Source organism: Camelina sativa, chromosome 11 (assembly GCF_030686135.1).
Source record: "Camelina sativa cultivar CO46 ecotype springtype chromosome 11, ASM3068613v1".
Classification (NCBI taxonomy): Eukaryota; Viridiplantae; Streptophyta; class Magnoliopsida; order Brassicales; family Brassicaceae; genus Camelina; species Camelina sativa.
In genome coordinates this window covers 34,041,176-34,064,433 of record NC_141890.1, presented here as the reverse complement: position 1 = coordinate 34,064,433, position 23,258 = coordinate 34,041,176, and the positions used below count along the sequence as shown (strand labels likewise).

The 23,258-nt window shown below is 34.7% G+C and overlaps 2 protein-coding genes across 2 annotated transcripts; one reads left to right on the top strand and one right to left on the bottom strand.

Annotated features, from left to right (window-relative positions):
- Positions 1 to 15,951: 15,951 nt before the first annotated feature.
- On the top strand, positions 15,952 to 19,986 carry LOC104771742 (pectin acetylesterase 11). The gene is made up of 13 exons (XM_010443458.3): positions 15,952 to 16,247; positions 17,421 to 17,533; positions 17,832 to 17,914; positions 18,016 to 18,145; positions 18,249 to 18,328; positions 18,408 to 18,494; positions 18,592 to 18,716; positions 18,817 to 18,877; positions 18,962 to 19,015; positions 19,093 to 19,170; positions 19,268 to 19,373; positions 19,505 to 19,650; positions 19,754 to 19,986. The coding sequence occupies exons 2-13, from the start codon at positions 17,422 to 17,424 to the stop codon at positions 19,865 to 19,867; spliced, it is 1,176 nt and encodes a 391-aa protein (XP_010441760.1). The 5' UTR covers positions 15,952 to 16,247; position 17,421; the 3' UTR covers positions 19,868 to 19,986.
- A 189-nt stretch (positions 19,987 to 20,175) lies between these two features.
- Positions 20,176 to 23,056, bottom strand: LOC104724892 (uncharacterized). Its single transcript, XM_010443457.3, has 6 exons — positions 22,285 to 23,056; positions 21,293 to 22,207; positions 21,010 to 21,210; positions 20,760 to 20,908; positions 20,545 to 20,655; positions 20,176 to 20,472 (listed from the first exon to the last, which is right to left on the bottom strand). The coding sequence occupies exons 1-6, from the start codon at positions 22,489 to 22,491 to the stop codon at positions 20,412 to 20,414; spliced, it is 1,644 nt and encodes a 547-aa protein (XP_010441759.2). The 5' UTR covers positions 22,492 to 23,056; the 3' UTR covers positions 20,176 to 20,411.
- Positions 23,057 to 23,258: the final 202 nt, after the last annotated feature.

The following is a 23,258-nucleotide window of genomic DNA, read 5'->3' as shown; positions in this document are numbered from 1 at the left end:
CTTCTCTCTCTTTATCATGTTCCCGTTTGTATGAACTGTTCTGGCTGTAACCGAAACGGCCACGACCTCTTCCTCGCCAATAAGATCGTCCTCCTCTTCCTCTGTTATTCCCAAAGAACTCTTGTCGAGGATTCATGTTTGCATACATGAGTTTGCCATGATCTTCTTAATTTCAGTGAAAATTTGAACTATTGTTATCTTCTTCTTCTTCTTCATTTATTCTTTCTTCGTATGCCTTTAATCTTCTGACGATATCTTCAAAAGTTGTTGTATTAAGGTCGAGGACTTGTTCAAGAGATGCAACAATGTGTATAAACTTCTTTCACGACAGAGTTTTAAGAAATTTATTCACTAGTTTTGATTCATCAATCCTCTCTCCAAGAGCTGCAGATTTTGATGAGATTTTAGAGAGTTTACCAGAGAAAACATCAATTGTGTCTCCTTCCTTCATCTTAAGCTTATCGAGCTCGGTCATAAGTGTTTGTAATCTAACTTCCTTTACTCTTTCAGCACCAACGTGTCTCGCCTGTATTGCATCCTAAACACCTTTCGAAGTACCATGTTCTCCAACTTGTAGTATCAATGATTCTGGTATGGATTGAAATAACAGAGCAATCACTATATTATTTTTCTCCTCATCTTTGTTCCCCGGATCGATTGTTTCCCATACCTTGTTAACTTTGAGAGCTATCCTCATTCGCATAGCCCAAACTGTGTAATTGACAGAGTTTAGCATAGGACACTTAACAGAGGAAGGTGCGGCATCCTTGATCTCGATCGTCTCGTCTTTCTCGTCGTCACTCATCTCTTTATTTCTCCTTCTTAACGTTTATTGTCTCTAACGATGGTGATCAAGCAAAAACCTTGCTCTGCTACCAAATCTAGAATCTCACAAAGTAGAACTCAAAGATCAAAAGAAAAAAAAACTCTTGTTATTATTAAGGAAAATAACTCAAAACCTTAATCTCTCAAATCTCATAAGTTGTGCTACACCTTAGCACCTCCTTATATATAAACTATATTTCCAAAACACTTTTGGATAACTAACTTTAGATAACTCCTAAAGAAAGTAAAACTAACAAATTTGATATGTATATTTAGATCCTCATAAATATACTTTGCTTGATCTTTAAGCTACTTCAAGCATATAACAACATTTTCCCCCTTAAGCTTGAAGTCATACTTACTCACATCTTGAACTCCAATGAAGCTCCTCATTTCCTTGAACTTAATTCTTCCAAGTGCTTTAGTCAATATATCAGCCTTTTGTTCATCTCCTGGAATAAACTCAACCTCCACTTGTTCATTCCCAACAAACTCACGTATAAAGTGGTATCTCTTGTGTATATGTTTGCTTCGACCATGGAACACCGGATATTTGGTTAACTTGATTACTGACTTGTTATCAATCCGGATAGTGACCTTCTCACTTTCTTTTCCTGTTATCTTGGCAAACAATTCTTGAAGCCAAATAGCTTGTTTTGCTGCTTTTGTGGCTGCCATGAACTCAGCCTCACAAGATGAAAGAGCTAAAGTTTCTTGTTTTTGTGTACACCAAGTGATTGGAAACTCATCAAAATAGAAGATATGGCCTGTTGTACTCCTACCATCATCCTCATCGACATTGTGCGAGCTGTCACTGTATCCCACTAGCTTTGCATCATTCGATCGTGCAAAGACAAGACCATACGAAGTTGTTCCTCTCAAATACCTCAGGACCTGTTTTAGCGCTACTCCATGTGATTCTTTAGGCTCATGTAATATCTGCTCAAGACTCCAACACTATAGGATAAGTCTGGTCGTGTGTGAAGCAAGTAACATATACAACCGATGGTTCTTCTGTAGCTTTGTGCATCGATATTTTTTTCTTTTGGAGACTTCGACAGTTGCAGATTTTGTTCCATCGGGTCATGACAAAGATTACAATCTCTCATTCCGATTTCTAGTAAAATCTTCTTTGCATATCTCTCTTACTTTAAAACAATACCTCCTCCAAACTGATGTACTTCAATCCCAAGATAAAAGTTCAACTTACCCAAGTCTCTCATCTCAAACGTTGCTGCCATCTCCCTTTTAAACTCAAGTATCAATTTCAGAGATGAACCGGTGATAAGTAGATCATCTACATACACAGCCACGAGGAGGAAGTGTTCTGCTTCTTTCTTTTGATACAACGATGGCTCCTTTAGGCATCTATGGAACTTCAATTCTGTAAGGATTTTGTGAAGCTTATTATTCCAAGCTTACAAATCCTTTGTGTTGGGTGACATAGAATTCTTATTTCAATTCTCCATGGAGAAATGCGGTTTTTACATCCAAATGATGTATTTCCCAACCCCTTGAAGCTGCTAGAGCAATAATAAAACAGATCGTCTCCATACGCGCGACAGGGGCAAAAACTTCATCACAGTCAATGTTGTGCCTTTGAACGTATCTCTTTACCACCAAGCGTGCCTTGTACTTGTTGACGCTTCCATCGGAGTTGCGCTTTATTTGAAGACCCACTTTAGTCCTATAGGCTTAACTCCAACAGGAAGATCCACCAAGTTCCATGTCTTATTCTTCTCGATAGACAAAATCTCATCTTCACATGCTTCTATCCACACCTTTAACTCTCTAGCTTCATCGAAGTTCCATGGTTCCTCATTCATTGTCAATAAGATACAGTTGTAAACTTCGAAGCCACAAAAATAAGGGTTAGAAAGTGTGTTCCCAGTTCTCTGTGACGTTAATCAATGAGGTGATTAAATGCGCAGAGAATTGTTTTTTTTTCTCTAGAATCTCACAAAGTAGAACTCAAAGATCAAAAAAAAAAAAAAAAAAAAACTCTTCTTATTATTAAGGAAAATAACTCAAAACCTTAATCTCTCAAATCTCATAAGTTGTGCTACACCTTAGCACCTCCTTATATATAAACTATATTTCCAAAACACTTTTGGATAACTAACTTTAGATAACTCCTAAAGAAAGTAAAACTAACAAATTTGATATGTATATTTAGATCCTCCTAAATATACTTAGCTTGATCTTTAAGCTACTTCAAGCTTATAACAACACTTTCTCTTAGATCTACACTGGTGAGAGTTTAGATAGAAAAGAGAGAGGGTTTTTTTATTCTCTTAGATCTACACAAGTGTGTGTTTAGATAGAAAAGAGAGAGGCTTAGATTCATTCTTAGTCGGAATCAATCCTATTGGGTAGAATAGGTTGAGTAAGGGCCGAGACAAAATTGTATCATTGTAAGAGATAAATTTTGTTAATAAGATTGAATAGAAAAGCGTTGGCTTGGCGCGTTTCAAATGTAAATCATTGTGTTGTGTGTCTCTATACCTTAACAATTGGTATCAGAGCACACGCCTCATAAAAGATTTTTTTATCTTTTCAACAGGTGAGGTCTTGAGATGAGGTATGGAGAATCCACAACAGTTCTTTGATGAGAACAATCCGCTGATGCTTGACGCTGAGCATTATGATAATTGGAAAGCACAAATCAGAGAGATGATTCAGAGTTGTGATATGGAAGCCTGGTTCACTGTTGAAGATGGATGGTCACTTCCAACACTTACGAACATGAGTGGAGAAACTGTAATAAAGCCCTATAAGTTATGGACGGCTGAGGAGAAGTTAAAGAGAAAACAGAACGCTGAAGCGCTATCTACTATTTTCAGCTGCTTACTGATGGATCTGTTCGCGATGGTGCAAGAGTGTATGTCGGCGAAAGAAGCTTGGGATTGTTTGGAAGTCTTCTTTGAGGAATCCAGAAGAGTGAAGAAGGAAAAATTTGATGTATCAACATTCTGTCATTTCAACAGTCAACTAAGCTCCCCTTGTCAGGAAGTTGTAGTGCTGAAGAAGGTATACAAGGATAAAAGGTTTGTCAAGGAATTTCTTAGAAACTTATCATATGGATATCTTTCTCACAAATCTGATGGTAAAGGTGCTTTAAGTTCTGATGAACGGAAGGTTGATCAGTGTGTGAAATTAGTTCAGACAGATGAACTGTAGATGAGAAAGAACGATCAGAAGGATGAGGAATCATTCACTCTGAAGACTGTAGAAACTCATACGTCTGTTCAAGGTAATAAGGAATTACTAATCAAGAAGCAGTTCAGAAGGCTGAAGGATATACAACGTCAGCATCAATCTTCATCATCCAGATATGATGCAAAGAAAGAATCTCAGAGTTCTGAATATCAAGGTAATGGACACTTCCAATCAGAATGTTCTACACTTGAAAGAAGAAGCGCGCTGAAGTGTTACAACCGTTAAGGTTGTGCTCATACGAAATCTTATCTGACATGGAGTGATATTGATTCAGCCAAAGAAGATGATGAGAATCAGAAGCCTGTTTTGAAGCCCAAGGATGATGTGGTTGGCTTATCTGTTGAGAAACAAGTCATCACTCTGTCTAAGGATCTGATTCTGCAGAAGAAGGAAGAGCTGCTTTGTAGAGTCTTTACTCTTGAGAAATTGTTGTCTGAGGAGAAAGTCATTTCGTCTTTGTTGAGACAACGTCTTGAGGATCAGCTAAATAATAACAAGAGGCTGAGTAAAGGAGCAAAAGATCTGTACAGGGGGCTGATCACTCACAAAGGTCATGGAACAAAAGTGCTGCAAAACGGAGGTGATGTGGTCAAACGGGTGTCTGAGTTCAACCTGCAGAAATCTAAACAAATGATTGTTGTTAACAACCTGAGAGGGAAACTACGTCATTGTTTGTATTGTGGTGTGATTGGTCATATTTAGGTTGATTGTTACAGATTTAAGAATCGTGTAAGTCAACTCATACGCTAGAAGAAGTTCCACAAGGTTGGAAGAAGAAGCAATCAGGTCTTCTTTAAGAAGAATTATATGTATTGTTATAGTGTATCTTCGAGTACCACAATTAACAATAGTTTACATCTCAAACCAATGAATGAAAGGACAAGATTAGAAGTTGGGGCAAGACTGTGGAGTGTCGAAGATCTTAACAAAAGAACATGTCGATGTTACTATGCAAGTCAGAACTTCCACAAAGCTGCCTGTTTCAAGTGTCTGGATTGTACTATACCAATCACGCATTTGAAGGAGTGTCACAAAGATGTTCGAAGATACAGGCGAGTAAACATCAAGAAGTGTGACATGAATTGTTATGTTGCGCACACTGTTGATGATCAACAGACTGTTGTGTTGAAGCACTGGTTCTTTGATAGTGGTTGTTCAAGGCACATGACTGTGAATCAAGGAAGGTTACACAACTTTGAAGAAGGCTTAGCTGACATGGTCACTTTTGGAGATGAAGCTGAAGGTAAAATCAGGGGGCAAAGGTATATCTCGTTGTAAAGATCAGCCCACTCTGGAATTTGTCTACCTTGTCGATGGTCTAAAAACCAATCTAATTAGCAGCGGTCGGTTGTGTGATGAGGGTTTAGATGTTACCTTCACTGAGAAATGATGTCAGGCAGTTGATGAGTGCCACAATATTCGAGTCGAAGGTCAGCGCTCTGATAATAGGTGTTATATATGGAAGTCGTCCAATCCACAAGCAAAATTGTTCAATAAGCAGTGTTGTATGATGCCTAGAGACATGATCTCAGAAGGAGTGCATTAACTAGTTGTTGTTAAGTGTAAGCTGCAGCAGTCAAGAAACTATGAGAACATCCATCAAGAAGCTGCTGGAAGGATTCAGGAGGGCAGAGTTGTTGTCTGCTGCTACTAAACAAAGTTGTTTGGGTGCAGTTAATGGCGTGGCAAGTCAAAGCTTTGCAAATGTACTGCAACAATGTGATTTATCTCAGACAGGCATAGCTACAGAGGTGGCTACTAGGTCTATAGACGTCGTTGTAGGTCAGACTTTGGCTGATAAAATCATTGTGCTTAACAAACTTAATTGTTTGTGGGTCTACAAAAACAGAAGAGACCAACGTGGACAAGTTGTGGAGAACAAGGCATGAGTGGTTGTACAAAGCTCTAAGGAGAGCTTGCTAGACGCAACACCTTCACTTTAACACGAGGTAATCAGAAACCTGATAGGGATTTTCTGTGTGCATAACTTCATGTTGTATCAGATGGTTGTTAGTGGGATTGCTAGGAATGACTTCTTCAGAAGACTGTTTACTAGCAACTGTAAGGTTTTGAGGTATTCATATGCCAATGCAAGTATGCCAAAGGTTTGATCAGTGCATGTGAGTAACAAAGAAGTGAAGATGAAGCCACACCTATGAGAGTTCGAAATGTTCTATTTTAGAAGATGATTCAAGAGATTGTATAAATTGTACTGGTACGGTGGGCTGATCAGTCGTCTGAAGATGTGTTGTACTAGCAAACCAGACATCTGTTATGTACTTGCAAGCTGTGTGTATTTTAGTGATAATTGTAAAGTATCACACATGCAAGCGGAAAGGATTGTCAAGTATTTCAAAGGCACATGCAACATAGGGTTGATATTGACGAAGGGAACTAGCAGAAACTTGAAGAGATACCGCTTTCTGAATCACCGTGAAGGATCTGGTGGCTATTGCCTTCTGGGAACAAAGCTGATTTTTTTGTTACGTTCAGAAGCTTGTTAAGGTACCTTGTTCAATTGTTGAATATGAGGTTAATGCCTTGAGAACCTATTTCAATCACCTGATGAAGATCAAACAATTGAGAACAGCGTATGGTACATTCTTAGACCATGCTTCAATTTTGTGTGATAATTGTTTGTTTGCTAATATTGTTGTAGATCATGTACAGGACCCTGAATATCAGTTTATTCATAGAGTAGTTGTGGAGAAACTAATAGTAATAGAATATTAGAGCACTGATTTGCAAATTGCTGATTTGTTTACAAAACTATTAGACTTGGATCAACACATAATTCTGAGAAAAGTCATTGGTGTTTGTGAGATCTAATATGTTTGGTGAGTTGTGTTGATCAGATACAGGGACATGCATCAGAATAGGCCATAGAATTCCTAGAATGTATAAAAGATCAACACTCTATCTAACAAAGATTCAGTGGAAAACAGCTGCCTGTCATGCCAATTCATATTGGGGATCTTGTAAAACGTTTTCTTGAAGGAGGAGGTCAAAGAGTTGAGGAGTGGCATTATAATGCATTTCATTCTGAAAGAAGTATCAGCTATTTGTAATTTAAAAATAAACAGAGTAATGTGGTTGGTATGTCTGCAACAGAGCCCTGAAGAATAATAACAAGGGAATGCAAAAATATATGCGGTTGAGAAGTCAAGTGATATCGCTGATAGAAATCAGGAGATTCAGCAGAAGATCGTTCATGTCTATTGGATCTAAGCTCTAAGGTAGTGTATCATGCAAAGTCAAAAAAAAAAAAAAAAGACTTGATACACTCCTGTCAATGCACTCTCCAAAGGAAATTCCAGCTGCCTATTTCACGTTGATGGTGAACCATGAGAATCAAAGGCATGCCAGAGCGACAAACTAGCCACATATCACAGAGCTGTTTCTTGAAGATTCACAAAAGGTTGTGGTAGTTTCTAGTGAAGTCCCTAACAAGTAGTTGACACACATCACGGAACGGAACTCAAGGTATGAAAATATTTTGCTTTAAGAAGTAAAAATTAATATTAGAGTGCTCTTAATGGTCTATTGCTTTTCCGGTTCCCTCATTTTATGTGTTTAACTATGTTTGGATGTTCGAAGTTGTGTATAAAAAGCTGAAAAGAAAAAATGTGTTATAAAATCAATGTTTTGTAGTTAAATTCATATGATTGATTACTGAAACACGAGGCTGATTGTAAATATTGTTGATGAGAAATGTTTGTATGTTTTCAACAAGTGTGCACTGATGTATGTGTTAAGTTTTTCCGGTTTAAGCTCATTTGTTTCAGCTCATAGAAATGATCATGACTCTCTAAGAGGTAAACTCTAGAGAGCAGCAATGAATCAAGGGTCTGACTTCTTGAGTGATGGAAGTAGGATCAGAGAGTTGCGTGTTCATCTAATTATTTAGGTGAAAATAAGTGTCCCATGAATACTGAAAAATTGGAAGTAGTTGTTACTGAAACTCACAACCTGGTTCAAGTGGTGAAAGTGCTTTAGAGAATTGTTGTTAAGCCATCATGCGTCTGAGGACGATTCAAAAGACTGATACTCAGTTTGTATCGATAAATGACTATAGTGTCAGTTCTATATACGAAGGAGTGGAGCTACGTGTTCCGGAGGCTGATGAGTGTTCATAGACAGAAAACTGTGCTTGCAAGTTGTTATTTCATGTATGTACAATAGGTGGTTGTTCATTTGAGTTTCATGTTTGATCAAAGTTTTGATGCAAGGGACTGTTACCAGAAGATGGATTGTGCTACGAAGCAAGTGTCTATGTCCCAACAGCTGTTTGACGTGTGCAGTATCGTCTGTATCACCAAGAAGACATCTTCTTGAGTTAAGAGAGAATCTGTAGAAGTGTGTTGATACTTCAAGGCCATGGAGTCAACAAAAGAGTGACATGAGATCATCTCACCCATGATGATCTATAGGTGCATATGATTGTGATGAGACATGTTATCTACAATGAAAACTGAGGTGTGTGATACCCTGTTTTAGGATCGAGATACATCCATTGAAGAACTAACATTTTTGTTTGGTTCCAATGATGATGTAAGAGGATGTTTGAAGCTGCTGGGCTGCTGAAAATTGTGTCTGAGATTAAGCCTTACATAACCAAAGGTATATGAGTTTTGTGGGCGAATCTGTCAGCTGTCAGGGTTTGATCAAGATAGTGAATGTTCTTGTGAGGAACTATGCATTTGGAGTCTCACATGTACAATCAACTCTCTGTTTGATTGTGGCGGAGTAAATGGCTAGGCTGGTATTAGACATGTGAGACTGATGATAGTTGAGTTAACAGATGATCATATGTTTGAGTTCCTTACAGATAACGAATTAGAGAAGTGATATGTGCTTAGCTCATCTGATTAGTTAAGGGCAACAAGACTCTGTATAGAATCGTTCAAAGAAACTGGTTTAGATGCAATAATGAAGGTTATCTAGAGTGAAGCAGAGGTTTGAAAGTGTAGAACATGATACACAAGGTGCTGTTTTTTTCTGCAAAGCTTGTGCATGGTCACATTCACAATGTGATTTGATCACAGAGCTACTTGCTGTTCGAATTCTCGACTATCAGCGTCCTATTGCCCAACATCCAGTTGTGGTTGCAAGGAGAGTCAAAATGCCTACAAACATGAAGCTGTTTTAATAGGCAACGAGACTGATCATCAAAGTGCTTAAGGATGTGAAGCACTGTTAGCAGGTAAGTGATTCTCATAACTCAGTATATTGTTGTGATATATATGTCTGTTTTTGACTTAGTTGATCACTCAATAATCACAAAAATAACATTATATAAAACCAAATAACCATGCCTCAATAACAAAATTTACAAACAAAATGTAGTCAAACACATTACATAAATTCTAATTAAACATATCTATATTAAAAAAACAAAAACTACAGAAAAAAATGAAAAAGTGAAAAAATAAAAAAAAAAAAATGAGAAAAAACATGAAAAAAGTATAACTATGCAAAAAACAAAGATTTACGATTAGTAAACCTGATTAAACCACTAAATCGCATTTATTGTTCCATGTTTGACTTCACCGCGGTGATAGCCCAACTTATTTGGCATCACGGTTTATCCTTCGTTACGTTTTGCAAGCTTCAGTAGTAGGCTAGTCTCTTTCATGCAACAAGGAAGAATGCTCAGCTTCCCTCATCCTCTAGCTCTGTTTTTGGTTCCAAGTTCTTTCACACATCTCTTTACAGAATTTCAAGCAACACCACAAGGAGCTTCTCGATTAGCTGAACTGTTTGACACTGAAGAGTACCTCATGATTTCAGAATTTGAGATGTCGATTCTGGGAGAACCCTAAATCCCCAAATTGATTTTTGTTTCTTATGTTTAGAGTCTCTAAATGACGTTGTATAGCTAGTCTTTAATCGAGTCAAACCGCGATGAAGTCAAACGTGGAACAGTAAACACGATTAAGTGGTTTAATTGGGTTTACTAATTGTAAATCTTTGTTTTGATTAGAGGTGTATGATTATTAATGTCTCAAAAAGTACATGTTGTTTTGTAAAGAATAAATAAAGTTTGTATTGTTTTATGAAGAGTTGGAAAGTTTGGGTTGGAATGTTGAGAATGGGATAAGTAGGGGTTGAAATATAGCGAAGACCCTTACTATAACTCAATAGTTTTGATGCAACTAAATGTGAAATAAACCCGCACGGTATAATTCCTAGTTGTGATTAAAAGTGTTCTGCCGGATGTAGAAAACATGATTGGAAGTCGATCCATCATGCTCCTTCGAACAAGTTATAGATGGCAAAAAACGTATGGTTGCCCTTACATCTTGTTGGTGTTCTAGTTACTTGGCATAAATCAGTCTGGTTTAAGGATCGTGTGCCAAAACATGCATTTATATGATGGATGGTTGTTGGAACCAGATTGCACACAAGGGATTGATTGAGAAGTTGGATCTCAATATGTGTGTTAGGCAATGATAAGGAGGAGTTTCGGGATCACCTTCGAATGTGGTTTCAGTTTTGAGGTGAAGATTCTTCACTTCCAGAGCTAGGTTGTGGCCTCCTATTCAATTTACGTTTTCACTTTTGTGGTTGATCTCAGCTTCCACAAACAATTGTTTGTGGTTGATCTCATTCTTGCAAGAATGTATCTTTGATCACCAAACTCATCTATCAAACCTCCATTCTTTCATTTAGAATAAAAGAAACCTTAGGATTCACTCTGTTAACTAATACTAGATCTCCTACTTTTAATAAGATATCCAACTGATTATTAGAGTTTTTCTTGGTCCTCTTGCGAGGGCTCAGCTTGCTGTGCAGCCTGAAATATCCATATTGGCTATCTGATTTAGCGTTTTTAAGAACATGTGAGTTTTCTTTACACTCTCGGGCTCCCTTTAGCCATTTGTAGGTGGTTTCCTAGTTTTTTGTTCTAGCATGTATAAGTTATATTTGCTGTTTTTTGTTGTTTTTGGGTTTGCGGCCGGCTTCGGTTTTTAAGCCTTCTAAGAAAAACTTTTATATATATATATATAGTAGAAATTTTTTAAAAAAAAGTTGTAGACTTGTAGTTGTGTAATGATATAAATTTTGGATTATTGTGACAATGAAGAATTTCATTAAACTTTGTTTAAGACTACAATATATATACTAGTTTCAGAATACCATGTTGAAAAATAACCATGCAATTCAACGATATGATATTTTAATGTGCTCATAAATAAACAAAATTGTTAATCGTGCGTTCTAAAATATGCAAATTTATTGTCTTTTGTTCATCTCTTTAACTGATTTAAAATTGTTATCATTTTTGCGTTCGCTTTAGTTTTTTACTTAACCGATCTTACCGTTACATTATGATTATGTTAATTTTTATGGATTTATTATTAAAAAAATTTACATCAGTCTCTAACAAAAATTTACTTAACCGATCTTACCATCATCATAATGATTATGTTAATTTTTATATATTTATTATTAAAAAAATTACATCAATGTCTAATGAAAATGTGAAATTGTATAGTTAATAAATGAATTAGACAAATATGTATGCTAGTGTGTGTTTGTCAATTGTCAAGTAAAGGTTGACAGGCATCGTCCCAAAAAATCGATGATGATTTAAGAAAAATAGAAACACGCAAATAGGATCTCCAACATTCATTGTCTTATAATTTTTTTCTTTTACGTTAAATAAACACCTAAGTCGATGATGATTTTCATTTTGTTGCTTTTTTTTCTTTGCACTAATAGATGATTTTTAAATGATAATTTTCTGTTACAAAATATAAAATTTTTTAGCTAAAAATATGTAGATTAAAAAATGTTTACTTTAAAAAGTTCAATCAATTATAAACAAAATTCATAGAAATTTAATCTAAAAATTGTATAAAAACTAATATTTTATACTTTAAAACAAAAAAAAAATTAAAAACATCCTATTATATAACGGAACCAAATCAATTATTACTAGTCACAAAAGTTATATAATAAATGTTCTAATCGAATAATAGAAAAAAAATTATGAATTTAGGATAAATATTGAAAACTACTGATCTTTTGTTGACACAAAATTTGTGATAGATTGTAATTCTCTACTATACATTATATTTCTTACTTCATACAACTTCACAAAATACAAAATTCAAACCTCATTTTTTGTAAATAAAATTAATGTAAAGTCCTTTTTGTAACCAAAAAAAAATTGGTAATTTCTATTTTTAATAGAATTCTTTTTATTTATAATATTCTCATGCTAAAATCCAGCAAATCATTTTGTACCTTAGTTAAAATTCGTTAAATAACTGAATTAAAAACATTGTTGTTTATATTGAACGTGTGAGTGCACTAGATCAAAAATAATAAGAGAAAAAGGCGAAACAAAAGACTTTTATTGAGATTGTCAAAGATCGGCGAATTACAATATTTTCTGTGAAAAACCGATCGACTAATTACAATATTGTACTCTCGCAATAAGACTATTAGCACTTAGAACTAGAATCTATCCTTTTCCAGATTCCTCTTCCAGATGTCCTCTTTGTTCACTTGGAAGTCCTCTATTTATAGTTGATGGGACGTTTCACATCCATGTCTCGAGATCGATGTGGTACCGCCTTAGTGTATGAATGGCAGTCGTCTTTGTTCGGACCGTTGTTTAACGGGCTGGACTTTCCGACAGGTCCTTTTAGAAGCTTCGTCGGTCTAAGTGATTTTGTCTGGTCGGTCAACGCTTCCAGAAACTGTGTTGACTGTTTCATAAATAAACCAAATGGAAAGCCTGTTAAGATAGGGTGAAATCCATGCCCAACAGTTTAGTTTAACAAACAAGGAACTACAAATTTTGAGAAATAAGAATAACCTTTTGCCACTATATTGAAATTCATGTTTACAAGAATTAATTATACATAATCATTATTTATCAGTAAAATACAATAAAAAAAATTTAGAATTTAAATGGTACACAAAATATAGATAAGTATACATGTTCTGGTCACATATTCTGATTATTTAAATAGAAATATCATGTGATATTATTATTCAAATAATAAATGTAACAAAGTCGTGATAACTCAAAAGTCAAAACCCATATGCTAACTGTATCATTCATTCATGGCTATATTATTAAAACGCGTTTTTGGGTGTAAGAAACATAAAATAATTATTTAATCTTTCCTTAGAGAAAAACAAACATTTTGAAATTGCAAGTTGTGGGTAACAGAGATCTTCCGGGCCACTTCCTTATCCCATTTTCCTAGTCCCACGGCACTGACCCTACTCACTCTTACATCATTAGTAAATGATGTTTCCAAAATTCATTTCCTTTTTATTAGTTAGATATACTAGTACATCAAAATTCATACTACGAACTATAGTAAATAGACCTATCACCTAGACATTATTCTTTTTTCTTTTTTTTTTGGGCCACAACCATCGCTTATCATCAATCAACTCGCTGTTCATTAGCCAAATTCCTATATTCGTAGAAAGTGGGACTCAATTCATGATGTAATAGTGTTTTCTACAAATGGACTTACCTTCTGCTACTGTATTAATGTCACTTCACATCTAGACATTATTCTATATGAGATATTTTTCTTCTTTTATTGCAGTAGTCTACTAAAGGGATTAAAATAAATACGAATAGACCTATAAACTTGTAGGATCTAATTGGTACCATCAGAAATTATTCAGCCAAACTAAAACAATTAATTTTTATTTTCTTTTATCATAAATTTATCATCAAACAATTCATTATATCACCTACAATATGAAACTGTTTTTGACGTCTATAAAATGCGTTTACTATGTAAACAAAATGAGATTATTTATGATTCAAAATTTGCTTTTGTTTTATTATCTACTACATTATCATTATATATTTCTGATATAACTATTACACATAATTATGATTTATTTCATATCTAATTACATATAACATATGATTATAATTAACAAGTCTACAAAGAATATACTGTACACAACTCTCTTAGTACCACTCAGAATTTTTTAACGATTTTTATTCGGATATTCTATTAACTAGTAAAACCTTAGTATTAATTTTGTTGATAATTAATTATCAATTTATTATTCTTCCTGTTTTAAATTACTTGTCATTTACGATTTTTTCATACAAATTTACAAAATAATTAAACTTGCTATTTTTTTGGGAATATATTTATCAAACTTTTATTGATTAATACATTAAAACAATTAAGATAAAATAGATATTTTTACCGAGCATTAACTATTATAAAACAACAGCTAAAAAATATTGAAAGGAGCACAACTATGATTTCAGTGAAAAAAAAGTAATTGATTTCTTTTAATAAATATAAATTTCTGTTTGGAACGTACATTATTAAATAGAATAAAATAAGTTAATAATCGCATTTTAATTCCAAGACCTCGGACCAGAAAAAAGAATAAACTGCCCCCCGCCAGTTCAAGGATTATTATAGTTACAACAAGCTATTCTATGATTTGACTTGGACCATAATATCGACCAACTTGTTTTAATAATATAATGAAGGGATCTAAATCCGTTTAGGTGAAAGTTTTAAAACTAATGATTCATTTAATCAAGTTATTGGAATACAATATGAAGATGAGGAAGACAAACAAAAAAAGTCAGAATAATATAAGTAAATTACCATTAGGTCATAAACTTTTGGCATTCCGCATTAACTTGGTTCGGTGCATTTGGAGGACCGACACGACACTACACGTGGCGAATTATTTCCCTTTTGCAGAAATAAATTAAATGTAATGTAGTTTCAAATTTTAAATTTTGAAGATAATAAAATCATCTCAGCAGAACTGATATGGACGTTAGTACAAATGTACAATAGTTTCGTAGATTCCGTCCAGACATATAAGTTTTTGATTTCGATAATAGGTCATATACTCGTGTATACCTTACCTAATAGTGCTACGTTGAAAATGACAGTTACGACGAGTCTCGTAGTCGTAACCTAACAAAGAAAATAATAATTCATGTTCAGTTTGTATATCGTCGTTTTTTTTTGTTACATATTTTTGTTTTGGTTGGTTATCCACAAAACGGTAAAATGATAGGTTGGTAGAACAGTGAATAAATAAATAGGTAAATGGTCTAACAAGATGTTACTAGATATTCTCGATTATTTGGATTTCGGATATGATGTAAAGAACAAAATAAACGATGGTGCTTCAGTTAAATCATTTATTTTATGTTTAATGATATCATTTCTGTACTTTTTGTATAATTTATTAGGCAACAAACAAATTTTTCTTATGAAAAATAGTTCAAGTTCAATGTATACGAATATTCCGTGAAATAACTTGATTTAGAATTTAAAAAATTTCATAAATGAGAGTTAATTAAAAAAATTTCATAAATGAGAGTTAATTAAAAAAAAAAAAAAAAAGAGCTCCTCAGCACCCATCATCTTGTGTCAAAGAGAGCAAATTGTCATACTTGCAGTCAAATCACTTTAAAGAGCATACGATAACGAATTGCTTTGTCGATGGAAGAGATGATCTGGTTGATCCAACCAAAGATGTAGATGTAGGTGGTTGCATGTGTTTTTCCTCTCCATACGTGGATAGATTGTGATTTGTGATGTAGAGAAACGACCATCTACAAGAAGATCAAACGTCCATTGTTTTCTAGTATTCCACGGTATTACCGTATAATTACCATAGACTATTTTTAATAGATATAAATAAATATTTCCAAATTAATCTAGACAACAATTTACAATAAAACCCCAAAAATAAAAATACATACAATTTACAACATGTTGAACCATTTATAAATTGCATTCATAATCTATATTTATATTATAAAATTATATTACAAAAATTAAATGTGCTAACTGGTACTACTATTAATTAAAACAAAATTTAAAAGATTCTGAATAGTCATATAGTACGAACTACGAAGGTTGGTTTCTTGAGACTCTTTAACGCTGAATGTCTCGTGACCTGGCGAATACACGAAAGAAACAAAAAAAACTTTATATTTATTTAATGAAAAAAAGAAAAGAAATATGAAAAGTTTTTTTCTTTCAATGTGTGGTATTATCTGTATCCATCTATATAACAGAGAAGACATCAATGGCTTTCTTTCAACTTCTAAAACCTTACTCTCGAAGACTCCTCTCTTTTTACACATTTTACATTCACCAAAAGAAAAAACCTTTTGTTTCCTCTACGTGAATAAGAAGAATCTCAAGAGCTAATTTATCAAGGTAAAGCTTCTTGTTTACAATAAAATTGAAGTTTCTATCAGAAATTTTTTAGATATATGCTTTTCAGTCTTTCCATTTTCTCTTTTGGATGAGAAAATTTTCCATGTTGATCTACGAAGAACTAAGTTTTTTTATGTTGAGCAAAACTGAGATTTTCTTAGCCAACCATAGCTTTTTAGATATGTTTTCGAAATTGCTCCATGTTTATTGAGCTTCTTACTTGTTAAATGTGAGTAAGTTTATGGGATTTACCCAAATATTATAAAAACATTGAAGGTCGTCTTATATGCGAAAGATCTTGCAGTTCATTGTTTCAATCCTATTTATTGTCAAATTTTTGGGTCCAAGAAGTGATTTTTTTTTTTTGTTCCAAATTATTTGGCGGTCCAAATATCGTACTACAAACATCTTTCAATTTTTGGTTGTAACCAAATTATATTTAAATTTAAAATCATATAAATGGTATAACTCATTATGTTCATGATTCTCATTTTGCCCCTCCCGACGGCGACAATTGCGGTCACTTTAACTGTTTTTAAGTTTGGTCGAGAAGGGTATTTTCGAATACTCGTATATTTCAATTCGTTTACAGGTTCATGGAGCTACCATCTAAATTGCATTCAATACAAATGTTCTAATAAGTAAATATAGGGACGTGAGATTACTAATTAAATATTGCAAGTAATCCATTTAATAGTTCGTGTCTAGAGGCCTGACTAATAAATAGTAATGATAAATTGATAATATATAGTATTATCTTTCGGTGGACTACAACCATCGAGGTAAATAGTGATACTACTACGTACAGCTAACTACACACATGGACTGGTCATTTTTGTTCCCCGACTTTTTTGGTCTCCCTATGAACCAATGGTGATATTCAATCTTCATTGAATAAATTATTATTTTGAGACACTGTTTTGTGCATTCAGAAACAACCAAAGTTAAACCTTATTTTAACACCATTTGTTGACGACTTTTCGTTTCTTATTTTTTTTCTGTACAAAAATAGATAGATTACAAATGTACGAATAAGATCCTATCACATCTCTTTTATCTCAAGCTTTTGCTAGAGGCCACCCCTCTACATTATTTGGGATTTTAGCCAATATGTTTACTGCGGATTACATTATTCTACCTAATTTTTCACTTATTTATTTTATTTTGTTACAGAATGACGAGGCTCAAGCAATTGTGGTCAAGTGTTTTAGTGCTAGCCGTGGTTGTGATCGGAGCTAGAGCTGTGCCCATCACATATCTTGAATCCGCGGTGGCCAAAGGAGCTGGTAAGCAATAATATTCCTCTCGACCCAAAGTCACTGAAAATAATTTCCATTTTTGTCCGAATAAAATCTAATTTTTTCTATAAAAAAAACTTTATTTCCTTTTTTTTCAAGATAATAAAATTTTCGAACCAGACATTTGTTTATTACTAATTTGTTTCGGAGCAAAGTCATACCAAATTTAACTAGCGGACTTGTTAAAAAAAATCAATTTAGTAGATAAAACTATGTTGTTATAACTAAATAGTAAATACTATGTTTCACAGAAGACAAAAAAAACTAATTACTCTATCTTTTCTAGTGTGTTTGGATGGTAGTGCACCGGCGTACCATTTCGATAAGGGATCTGGCTCAGGAGTGAACAATTGGATCGTTCATATGGAAGTTAGTTTACTATTATTTTTCCTTTGACTAAATATATATATTATCCAAAATTATGTGCAAAATATAATGAAATTAATATATATATTTAATTTGAATTTTAGGGAGGAGGATGGTGCACTGATATAGCTACATGCGTACAACGTAAAAGTACTATGAAGGGTTCTTCTAAGCTTATGAACAAAGACTTTGGATTCTCTGGTATCTTGGGCGGCAAGCAAAGCACCAATCCAGGTTCATAATTCTTCTTTCTTACCATTTTGTTCAACGAATCAATGGTTTGTTTTGTCATGTTTTTTATGCAATGAGACTGAGTTGGATTTGGGTATTTTTGTAGATTTTTACAATTGGAATAGAATCAAAGTTCGATATTGCGATGGTTCATCTTTCACTGGCGATATTGAAGCTGTTGATCCGGTAATTCATTAGACCATTACCTTACGGAACTATTAGTTGAAGTTCCAAATTTTGAAGATTAGAACATGAATATTTTCAGGCAAATAAGCTGTTCTTCCGCGGTGCTAGGGTATGGCGTGCAGTGATCGATGATCTTATGGCTAAGGGAATGAACAACGCTCAAAACGTATGAAAAAATCATAATTTCAAAAAATGTATATCCATTTTAGTTTCTGAATTTTGAGCTGTTGGAATTAATAATGTTTGGTGACATGAATTTTCAGGCAATACTTTCGGGTTGTTCAGCCGGAGCATTGGCTGCGATTTTACATTGCGACCAATTCAAGTCCATCCTCCCTAAAACAGCTAAGGTCAAATGTGTTTCTGATGCCGGTTACTTCATCCACGGGTAACATTCAATAATCTCTAAAGAGTCGCTTATAAAATTGCATATTCAAATAGCATACTAGAAAACAAAATAACACATTTATTAATCTTGTGGTTAACAGTAAGGATATCAGTGGAGGATCTTACATCCAATCGTATTACGGCAAAGTTGTAGCGACCCACGTAAGATATATATCTCTTTTACGACCATGTTTTCTCTAGGTATATTAGATGTATCCCACAGCTAATTTTGATCACTATATACAGGGATCTGCAAAGAGTCTGCCTGCTTCTTGCACCTCAACCATGAAGCCCGAATTGGTAAATCTACTGACAAAGGCATTTTTTTGTGATCGCGCGTTATATTATATTAACGCTATGTTTGATTTTTTTTATAGTGTTTCTTCCCTCAATACGTTGCAAAGGCCTTGCAAACACCACTTTTCGTCATCAATGCTGCCTTCGATTCTTGGCAGGTTAGATTTTGTTCTTGCTATTCATTTTCTTTCGCAGAATTATTGACCCGAGAGAGATCAAGAATTAATTTGGATTTGTATTTTTTTTTCTTGACAGATCAAGAACGTTTTGGCGCCAACCTCTGTTGATAAAAGCAAAGCGTGGAAGACTTGCAAGCTTGATCTCAAGAAGTGTACGGCCGCTCAGCTTCAAACTGTTCAAGGTATATTTTGTCTAACCGGAATTAATAAACAAATACTATGTTTTATTTGTCCAAAAAAAAATAAATAAATAAATACTATGTTCTAATGTCTTCTTGACTAAACCGATTGTTGGTTTTAAATGAAATCTCAGGATATAGAGACCAAGTGTTGGCTGCGTTGGCACCTGTTCGAGCAGCAACAACAAGCGGATTGTTCTTAGACTCGTGCCATGCTCATTGCCAAGGTGGAAGTGCTGCCACTTGGTCCGGCGATAAAGGTCCCACTGTCGCCAATACGGTAATCATTTGATTCTATTTTACAAAATAATACTATTGAAGAATATTTAGCTTGAGAATAAATCTTTCTATTTGTTCATTATTTTTTGGATTTGTTGTTTCAGAAAATGGCTAAGGCAGTTGGAGATTGGTTCTACGAGAGGAGTACGTTTCAGAACATAGATTGTTCATCGCTGAATTGCAACCCTACTTGTCCTGCAGTATCTACTGAAGACTAGAATTTTATTATACACTGATGTTTTAAAATTGAAAAAATTTATTCATCTTTGGAATATTGTTCTTGAAATTTAAAAATACAATTTTTATTACATTCGAATAAAATGAATTATTTGCAATATAATACTTCTACAATCATGTAAGCTAATTTTATATCATCAATCTTTTTTTGAATGTCTTTGCAGTTTTTTAAAACCTTTTTAGTAAAGAATTAAATCTTACGAGGTAAGGGTTCAAGTGTTTGGGAACATATTAGCTTCTAGCTTGTGACCACATTGACATAAATTACAATAGTAAAACAAAAAAAAGATGCTCATGAAACGTACAACATCATCAATGGATTTACTGAGTTTACATGTGTGGATCAATTTGGTTCATATGTTTACATGTTTCAAAAGTATGAATTTGTCTTTCCACTGTAAAGCTACAAACAACGAGCAAAACACAACATTTTTGATACAGCTGCAGACAAAAAAACCCATGACTGTTCTTGGTCTCTAGTAGAATCAGAATCTTTAAGCATCATGTATGTAAGACTGTTTGTTATCAATGTTGTTGAGATGATGGATCATGTCTACAAATATCTCCTCGACATAACGGACATACTCTGCATCACCGTAAAAGCATCATCAGAATCATCTCGAACACCGAAAAAGCGAAAAGTTCACATTCATCATACCTGTGAATCTCCTTGAGCCATTTATCCACACAGGTTTTGTGGAATTCATGACGACATGGAAGTGTCCTTATAGTGTCTGCTTCTTCATACTCCACAAGGCATATGTAACATCTAAACATTACAATGGGACAAGACAAAACATGTTTGACCATTAGGTCTGCACTTTTGAGGACCACAATAGAACAATAAAACTATGAGAATTTAGAAGGCATTACTGTGACGGATCCTCGCTTTGTGACTTAGTATAAAGTTTTGTCGGTAATAAATCCACAACGTCATTAGGTGCAGGAACAGATCCTATAGATGATACTGATGGTTGTTGAGAGGATAAGACAACAGATTGCTGATGAATTTCATCAAGTACCTAAAATGAAAATACACTTGAAACCCTTAGGATACAGGAGAAAGATTAATAGAGTGGCAAAAAGCTGTTAATGGGAACCTCAATGATTGACATGTATTTACCTCGAAGAGAGCTTCAGCTAGCAATACTATCCTTGAGATGCTAGCTCTTGCATTTGTTTCATCCGTAGTAACTGGTGTGGTAGTACCGGCACGGCATGTGCAACGACGACCTGCTTGATCTTCACCTGATAAGACACAAGATCTATCATGATGGCCTGTGACATTCTCAAACCGGCTTCCTAATCTTTGAAGAGCGCGAACCTGTGGAATCAGTTATATCGGTTAGTTTAGTTCTTCAGTTGATCAGACACATTAAGGAAGAGATAATCGACGAGTTTCAAACCTGCGATCTTATTCTCCTCCTCCTTTCAAGGAAATCTGATCTGTGTTCTAATAAACCTTGATACCTCCCTTCTCTCACAAGAGGAGCTGGTGTCTCGTGATCTTGAAGGCCAAATAAAGTCCTTCGAATTGTAGAAGCAGAACGATTTAGTATAGACGTTGAAGTTACAGGAGTATCCTCTGCTGCTGCGGTTCCAGCAGAGAAGAGATCAGTATCTTCTTCTCCCTGATGTGGAGAAGCACGGAATGTGAAATCAGAGAGTGAAGATCGGCGAAGAACTCTGTCACGGAGTCTTCCAACACTTAGAGTTCTGCTAAATCTAACATTCCGCTCAATGGAAGGTTCTCGAACAACATGTCTTCTATCAAGAAGACCAGCATAGGTAGTGTCCATACCATTAACTACTCCTGGAGACCGTAGTAAGCTACCATCTTCCCCAAATCTCATGGCATCAATATCCCTAACTACATTGTCAATCACAGGAATCCTCGGAGACTCGACTCTATCATTGAGCCTAACAGCAGATTCGGAAGGTGAAGTAATACCTCCTTCTCGACGATACGAAGAAGATACAGGATAAGTAGTGTTGAAGGATCTTGAGCTTGAAGCTCTGCTAAGTCTAGAGCTTATGTTACCAGGAATGAATTTGAAATGCGAAAAGACACGACCTGGAGTAGATGATTCTGGAATGGAACCACTAACATTTCTCATCTGTACATTGCTTACACTAGCTTCTTCTTCTTCTTCTTCCTCTTCAACACCACACTCATCATCAAGCTCAATTCTTTCGTTTTCAGATTTCTTCTCATCTGTCAATTCTTTATCATAGCAATCTGAATCATCTCTTTGATTCCTTGCTTCCATTCTACGCCGTGAAACACTTCCATGACTCTTCCTCATCCATCCATTACACACCTGAAGAAATCAAAGACTCATGAAATGACCTAATTTCATAGAGCAATTGAAATTACATTAAATAATCAAAACCAGACCTGGTCAGCATTATTATCATCGTCACTGTCGTGAGAAGTAGAAGATGAAGCAAGACAAGAAGAGTGAAGACCACAAAAAAGACTCTTTGATCTTCTCCTGCTTCCACCACCACCACTAGAAGACGGAGGAGGTTGAGCCACGTCGATATCATCATCTCCTCTCACCACAGACGAGCCTCGACATGATTTGCTCCGCCCAGATCCCATCTTCTTCTCAAAAAAAAGCAAACACTTTTATGCTAAAATCACATCATTGCCACACGACCCACAAGTTCTTATCCCAATCTTGTTCTATCTAATAACCCACACAATCGAAACCCTCAAAAGATCGAAAATTTATACTCAGATCTTAACATTGACGAATTCGACATTGACAATGCAGAATCAAAAGCCCTAATTATTGAATCCCAGATCTGAAACTCGATGGAGAAGGGGTAAAAAAATTGCAAGAATACCCTCAAAATTAATGTAGGAACTAAGTTATGTCATATGTGTGGTATCTTTTAATCAAAGAGAGATGCTTTGAACAAAAGGAAAGAGTTTTTAGGTGATCGGAGTTATCGAAGAAGGAGACAAAGCACCTACCTATCTGCGATAGAGAGAGAGAGACTTTTACGGGAAGAGTGTGTTTTTGATGTTCGAACGAGAGGGAACAATTAACCAAAAACTCTCATTTCTTTATTTTTTTTTCTCTTTACTTTTCTTTCTTTCTTTCTTTTCAAATTATTATAACAGTTTGAGTTCAAATTTTTTTAATCTACTTGCAATCATTAATAGGAGGACTTCATTATGGACTATAATTGAATTTTATTTTGAAACGGTCAAAAACAAACAAACACACACACTGTGAACCACTAAGGTAGAACACAAAAAATGGTATTCGAAAAAAAAATTGTTGTAATGTAAATATGTAATAGTAGATATCGATCATATATTTGATCATATATTGTAAAAAAATTGTTTGTTGTTGTCTT

Excerpts from the sequence above, each read along its gene's own strand:
- LOC104771742 (XM_010443458.3), top strand. The coding sequence starts at position 17,422 with ATGACGAGGCTCAAGCAATTGTGGTCAAGTGTTTTAGTGCTAGCCGTG. Across the intron at positions 19,016-19,092 it reads CAACCATGAAGCCCGAATTG|TGTTTCTTCCCTCAATACGT; the intron begins GTAAATCTACTG and ends TTTTTTTTATAG. Across the intron at positions 19,374-19,504 it reads TCAGCTTCAAACTGTTCAAG|GATATAGAGACCAAGTGTTG; the intron begins GTATATTTTGTC and ends ATGAAATCTCAG.
- LOC104724892 (XM_010443457.3), bottom strand. The coding sequence starts at position 22,491 with ATGGGATCTGGGCGGAGCAAATCATGTCGAGGCTCGTCTGTGGTGAGA. Across the intron at positions 22,208-22,284 it reads ATGATAATAATGCTGACCAG|GTGTGTAATGGATGGATGAG; the intron begins GTCTGGTTTTGA and ends TGATTTCTTCAG. Across the intron at positions 20,473-20,544 it reads TGGCTCAAGGAGATTCACAG|AGTATGTCCGTTATGTCGAG; the intron begins GTATGATGAATG and ends ACGGTGATGCAG.